This window comes from Vigna umbellata, chromosome 3 (genome assembly GCF_029865625.1).
Source record: "Vigna umbellata cultivar VRB3 chromosome 3, Vumbellata_1.0, whole genome shotgun sequence".
Taxonomy (NCBI): Eukaryota; Viridiplantae; Streptophyta; class Magnoliopsida; order Fabales; family Fabaceae; genus Vigna; species Vigna umbellata.
Window position 1 is genome coordinate 36,175,920 of NC_142167.1, and position 7,304 is coordinate 36,183,223.

General features: G+C 33.3%; 1 protein-coding gene across 1 annotated transcript; it reads right to left on the reverse strand.

The window, feature by feature from the left end:
- Positions 1–1,585: 1,585 nt before the first annotated feature.
- LOC148202446 (monodehydroascorbate reductase 4, peroxisomal-like) lies at positions 1,586–6,643 on the reverse strand. Its single transcript, XM_088110104.1, has 7 exons — positions 6,318–6,643; positions 5,938–5,989; positions 4,885–4,965; positions 3,968–4,086; positions 3,379–3,598; positions 3,102–3,220; positions 1,586–2,577 (listed from the first exon to the last, which is right to left on the reverse strand). The coding sequence occupies exons 1-7, from the start codon at positions 6,435–6,437 to the stop codon at positions 1,852–1,854; spliced, it is 1,437 nt and encodes a 478-aa protein (XP_087966230.1). The 5' UTR covers positions 6,438–6,643; the 3' UTR covers positions 1,586–1,851.
- Between the last annotated feature and the right edge of the window lie 661 nt (positions 6,644–7,304).

The window sequence follows — 7,304 nt, forward strand, 5'->3', positions numbered from 1 at the left end:
CCTTCACTATTATGACGTCTAAAATAACTTTCACAGGCCATTTAGACGTCAGTTTGCATGATCGGACGTCTGTACGGTTGAAAAAAATAACTTTTCATCTACCTATCAGACATATACATGTCCGTTAGGAAGGGAACCGACGTCTATAATCGAATATAGACGTCGAGGTGGCGGGATCGGACATCTCTAAGGCGAAAAAAATGACTTTTCACCTACCTGTCAAGCATTAAGACGTCTGTTAGGAGGGGTCCCGACGTCTATAATATTATAGACGTCGGGGCCCAACCTAAAAGACGTCTTAATGCCCACTTATTTACGAAAATGCCACCGGCCAATAATTTACGTTGGTTATTTTGTTGTCCAATGTCTATGGGCGTTAAAGCCCAATTCTGCACTAGTGAATGGAACCATAAAAAAGGTTTTGATAATAATTGGAATCAAAACTTACAAAGAGAATGAAAATTACATGTAAGCACAACACATTAATAATTTCATCAAGTAATAAAATCAACAATATGAATCATTTCATTCACATACAATTTCACTATTTGCAATGCTAATTATAAAATCCATAAATTTCATGATTTCAAATTAGGGTTTCTATAATTGAGAAAAACATCATTAATGGAGAATCATAAAATTAAAAAATCTGGCTTTGATACCAATTGTAAGAAATTTCCATAATTTCAATTGAATGAAAATATACAAGATCTTGAATTCTATGGTTCTCATAAATTCCCATATACAAAAATATAAAGGAAAAAAACTTACTTGGATCCATTGCAAAGTTCTCTTAGTAAATGTTTTTCATCCTTTTTAATGACTTATTGATGATATACAATTACTCGGATAAGAAATATTCCATCGTCAAAGTCGTTGTTTCTCTATCTTTTCAAGAACATAACTCTTTCACCACTTTTCACAAAAGTAAAACTGTTTATATTTTATGATATTTTACAAACTTTAATAAAATACCATAATACTCTTTTGAAGTAAGAAGAAAGCGATTAATTTTAATAACTCTAAAATAATTCTTATAACTTTAATACAATATTCTAATAATAATTACATTACAATCTTTACATAAAAATTATTCTTTAAATTACATTAACCAAATATTAAATTAATATAATTTATCATTTCATAATATGTGCCTTGGTCTATTATGAATTCTTGAATTGTTGTTGTGATATGACTAGAGTTATTGACTCGTCATAACTCTTTTATAAAGAAGGAAACATCTGCAGTGACAAAATAACAAATATATAAATTGATTAGAACATTGATAATAGATTGTTTCATTTGTTACCCCTTTGTTTCAGGGAGTATTTTTTAGGAATTGTTTTTATTTTTCAGCTTAGATTTTATTGATTTAGACGAATTTTGATTTTGTCTTCCTATGATGTTTTTGTTTTTGTTTTATTTATTTTAATAAAATATTTTCACACTGAGCACATGATAAATGATGATGTGTTGACTTTGTTGTAATGTTAGAGTTTCATACCGACGTTTTGGGATGAAGAAACCTTTACATAAACAAAAAAAAAAAGTAATCCGATATTACCGTGGTCATGACAAGATTAGCTGTTGAGAAAACGAAACTATTAGATAATATACGGACTCCTGCTGTGCGAATATCTTCCTAATGATGGCCACTTATATATTTTGGATTTGTTTTTGGTACAACAACCGTATGAACAATAGAACTGAAGAATGGTCATCCAGTAAATTGGATCGGATACATAACATGTCAAAATATCCTAATCCTAAGCTTATCAATGTTACAGCTTGAAGATCAGTCTAAAATCCGTTCACATCCTTGCCCATGAATTGGTAATCTTCTTAAATGTTTCACCATCTGCGGCGTTTTTTTCCATAAAAATATGCAAATGCAGCTATTGATGCGGCAATAATAACCCCAGCTGTAGCATGCCAAGCATATAATGGTTTTTCCAAAAATAGGTCCGAGGCCCTAACCTCCACTGGGGGTGACACCGCTGGTTTCTGGCTAACTGTAACTGCATACCTCAAACCCTGTCTCTCCAGTTCAGTCAAGTCTTCAATTGCTGGCCTTAACCTAGTGACCTTAGCTATAGCTTCATACTCTTCTTTATTTCCACCTTCAAGGAAAGCCCCAACAAGCTGACCCTTGCTTACCCAGTATGCTCCAAATGCACTGCCTGACATATCTCCGAAATATACAACTTCCCCAATATTATCCCCATAAAATTGCCAAGACAATGTGAAGATTCTGGAGTAGAAAAAAGGAATGTAGTCAAATTCTCCAGTTTTGTCTGGTTCCATTATTGCAGCAACGACATGTTTTGCAGACTTCCGAGCTGAATCAACATGCTCAAGTCTTCGAGTTTCCCCAAATGCTTTGACTGGAAATGCTGCAACATCTCCAATGGCATAGACTGAGCTGTTGCTTGACTGCAACATCCCATTTACTTTGATTCCACCTTTCTCCAAAGTGAGCTGGCCTTCAAACAGACCTGTATTTGGACGTATTCCAATTCCCACCACAACCATGTCCACAGATAGCGTGCTTCCGTCTCTAAGATTAACAGCTGTAACCTGTCAAAAGATCCAGTCAGTTATAGGTTGAATCAATAGCAGATAATACTAAAACACATCAAATTGGCATTGTTCTAATCACTTTCTTCAAGGATATGGATATAGACATGGTTGGTTATCATCCTATCAACCACTATCTACTGGATTGATGATTGAAATATCTTTTCAGGAGAATTCACTTCCACTTTGAACTGGAAAAGGTTTGGCGCAATCATCCTCCCATATTTCTTATCCGATATACAATAGAAATTTCTCAAACAACAACAAAGGCCTATCCTAACAGGTGTGCCAGAATATCAGCTACAAGTATCATAATGCTATTGTATCAAAACCCAAAATTTTGGACTTGTCATTTAGATCAAAGTGGTTTTAATGATTTTTTAAGAGTTTTTGCTTTCCTCCATTTTTGTTTATGGAGTTATCATTAAAATTATCAAATTTTATTATTAGGATAATATGTTTCTTTTTCCCGTATCAACACACACATCACAAGCGAGAAAATGTTCAAAAAATAGTTTCAATACCTTCCCAGTGGAGTCAAAATCGAATGATGACAGCACAGTTCCCTTAACGAAGTTTACTCCCCTTGATTTATAATATTCTTCGTAGTAGTTTGCTATTTTTGTGGTGAATAAACGAGCCACTGCAAAATAAACAAAACATTGAGAACGCCTTTCAGTTTTTGAAGTTGTTTTCATTCATTATAGCCACAGATGGAAATTTGTCCAGAATAACTATCACAAACGACATACTCATACATTATGCGTAAATTGTGTTGACGAGTTTAAAAAAATTACTTACTGCAATGTTCCTCAGGGAAAACCATTGTCACATTTATTTTATTGATCACTAGAGATGCTGCACACTCCATGCCTATGTATCCACCACCAATGACAACAGCATTCCCTTCTGGACAAGATTGTATAACATTGACAAGCCTATTTGCATCTGCTATATCTCTTAAATAACAGACATTTTCTGCATCTGATCCACTCACCCCAAATTCTTCCAGCTTCAGAGCCTACACATTTCATTACATATGTGTTTAATATACCGTAAAGAAACTAAATGATCCACTATCTAGGTATGTTGGTGAGTTTATCCTCAAAGTATTCCAACACTAGTATTTACTATGTTTATGGAGAAGATAAGTTATTCATTAGTTTAAACATGAAGTTCCGAGGAAGTAAAAGTTTTCCAATCTCTTTCAAAGGCAGTGATATTGGATTACAAAGTTAATGTCTATAAAAAAAAGAAAAATACTAGAAATACACAGTAAATAGCCACAACTTCTATCATTTGTCTTTCTTTTCAAGACCATGTGCCCTTTGAGAAGGCAAACTAATTATTTTAAGTATGGAAATTCTGATCGAGAGATTTGTTTTAATACCCGTGCACCAGTAGCAACAATAAGAAACTTATAACTTATGGTCTCTCCTGTTGTTGTTAAAAGTGTCTTGCGTTTCACATCAGCAGATTTAACTCCGGTTCCAAGAACTAATTCAATCCCTGAAAATAAAACAGTTGCAATTTCAAAATATTCAGACATTCAGGATAGCAACTTATATGACATCATAGAAACATTAAACCAAGATAAATATTAACTACATTTCAGCAATCAGCATCATTAAATGAAGAAACTATTTGGAAATAAAAAACAGGAAGTTACTTTCTAGAAGCACACGTGAATACTAATACCCAGTTTCAATGAACAAATTATCTAGCAATGCATTGAGGTTGGTCCTTTCTTACTTTCACCTTATGAAAACTACTTATCCTATATTGGTAATGGAACCTGAAATAATCACCATTTGTAAAAAGGAAAAACCAATAATATAATGTTGTTGAGAGGTGAAGTTTAAGTTCTGCCAAAAAATGCCAGAAATATATTGCCTCGTCACAATAGTAATTGCCATGGACTCAACACCACATTGAATGCAAGTGGAAATGATCAAACAAGGAAATAAATTAAAAGCAGAGATCAGAGGTGACATTCATGCATTTACATATTAAAATCCACCAGCAAACATGTACATAATTTTATTTAGCAATTCCTTGTTTCTCAATATAAAATAATTCAGCCCAAAACTAAGTTAAATTTTGTCTTCAAAGAATTTTCAGTTAGAAAATTTTGATGCAGTTAGATTGCTGGAGCTATACGGAATCAACTACTGAACTAGATCATTGCAGTTTACATCAAGATGTAAGTGGAAATCATTCACTCCATTTAATCTCAAAGGGGGGAAGACAAGCAGCAAAAAATAAAAAGGAAAAGAATACATCAAGATGTAAAAACAATATAATTACCATGTTCTTTATACCATTTGGGAGTTAGCCTCTCCTCATTTGCACCAACACATGTATGAAAGGATGGAAGCCGTGCAGCAGCTGTATGTTGAAAATTTATTTCAGCAACAAGTAAATACAAAATCTTTGTGAAAAAAGCTAAGCAATGGAAGAAATAAAGGAGTCACAGAAATAAGCAGATTCATCTATCTGTACTATTTTTAACAGTATGGAAATGAAATTCACATAATGCAAGTGCCATCCTTTGCTCCTCGCCCAATCTGTTAAAGACTGAGAATTTGAAATGGAAAAGGTATGTATATATTATTCACTGTAAACAGAGCTATTACACGGAACAGTATTCTCCGGTAATCACAGAGGCATGCTACGCCAGAGAATGCAAAGCAATTCTGTGAATATTATATAAGAAACCCACAGAATGCCAAAATCTCCCTTCCCCTACAAGGATCCTTACACGGGACAGATCCCTTCCCACTAGCTGACTAACTGACAATTTCAGTCCCTAACTTTAATCATTTCCCTTCCTACACTTTCTTATAAATATATATGCAGAATCTTAGGCCGATGTGTCTCAGATTTATTGGCTATTAAACTCCTGAGCCCAACCACAAAATCCTCCAATTTGAACCAGTCAAGTTCACTTATCCATACGTATAAATATCAGATTATTTTGAAAAATAAATAGGCGATACTGTACACAAGGAACCAAAACTAAATAATACAGTTACTGTTCTACAAAAGGTAAACAAAAATTACGAAGACCACTGCAACAAAGTTTTGATATAAGTCTCCAATGTAACAGACGGAGTTACCAGTCCCCCAATGAAGTCAGATATCTTGGCTGCGGCATTCAAATTTAAAAACAGTACAGAGATATCACTTAACAGGAAGTTAAGACTCATACAAATATAAAGGTTTCAGCCATATGCCAATAAGAGAGGGATTTTCTATTTAGACAGAAGTCCTAATTTTAGGAGATTAGATTGTTTAATGTAAGAGAAAGAGAGCATGTTGGAAAGGAAAGGATTAACTGACACAAAGAAGAGTCTATACCTTCTGGAAGCAAAAATCCTTTGCTCAATGCAGGCCTTTCATAAGGAGCAACCTGAGTCAACCATTTGAGAATGTTTAAATACTTGTCACCACGTAAAGAAGAAATAGAAATATTTGGGCTTCGACCAAAACTTAATTTTGACGTCAGTGAATGAAATATAGACAAGGTCATCAATTGAAAAGAAAAATAATCACACTTTAATGAAATCAATCACAAAAGCAACTCAAAACCAACATTGGAAAAACAAAATTAAACACTCCAAATGATTTGAAGGTAAGAGGTGACAGCAGAAACTCCATTGTGCAAAGCAGGTTTGCATAGCCAGACCCCATAAAGCTTAAGATATTAATTAAAAAAAAAGGGAGGTAATTATTCATACCGGTTCGTCGGAAATGATACAGAGTTCACCATGAGAGACTCCTTTTTTGACGAATTCAAGAGCAGCATAGCCAGCAGCCACGCCTCCCCCAAGAATCACATACACAAAGGCTCTCCCCATTTCCCAACTTCACATCCACACAACGCAACGCAAGGCAACAAAACAAAACGCCTTCGGTTATATTTATCTTCAATTTAAAAATCGAGGGTGCTTAAATTTTTGGGAGCGCTTTCTTCCAAGACACTCCCACAAAATCTGAAGATCATGAACGGGACCCACAACCACGACGGAGATATCTGATGCGTTTACCCTAATACCCCCAAATCATACCCTCTGCAAAACTCCATCGTTTCCACATATTTTAATAAAATTATCCATTGCATATTTTTAAAGATATAAGTGATTAATGAGATATGATCCATCACAGCCATTCATCTTGTCTTACCGTGGCAATTAAGTTATCCACCATATCTACGTTGTCTTGGTACATATCAGCCATTTGATTAATTTATTTAACCCTCCTTACCTATTTCAATTTCAATGATTCAACTAAAAGATTTTTGTGCGGTGAAAATTAAAATAAATAAAAATTATACGTTCTTAAAATCTCATATATATAAGTTTAGATAAAATGATTTTCTTATATTGAAATTCAATAATATATAATAAATATTTATCAATAATATACGGAAAAAGAAAATAACTAATATTTTAGACTTATTTTCTATTTTATTAAAAAAAGTTATACTACATTTTTTTAAATTTGATTTTTATCAATTTGATTGATTTTATGATCGATTTAATGTCTCAGTCAAATTTGTTATGGAATTATTTCTCGATAATATCAATTTTTAAAAGGGTGACATTTTATAATTTATGAATCTCTAATATTTTGTTTCTACTAAAAGATTAAATGAAAACTTATGTTCATAGTTATGTTTCTCGGAGATTTATTTCGATTATTCCGTATTCGTTTTTTAATAACTA

Coding starts and splice junctions, on each gene's coding strand:
- LOC148202446 (XM_088110104.1), bottom strand. CDS start 6,437: ATGGGGAGAGCCTTTGTGTATGTGATTCTTGGGGGAGGCGTGGCTGCT. Junction 4,966..5,937: donor AGGATTTTTGCTTCCAGAAG/GTATAGACTCTT, acceptor TTCAACATACAG/CTGCTGCACGGCTTCCATCC. Junction 4,087..4,884: donor CAAATGGTATAAAGAACATG/GTAATTATATTG, acceptor TTTTATTTTCAG/GGATTGAATTAGTTCTTGGA.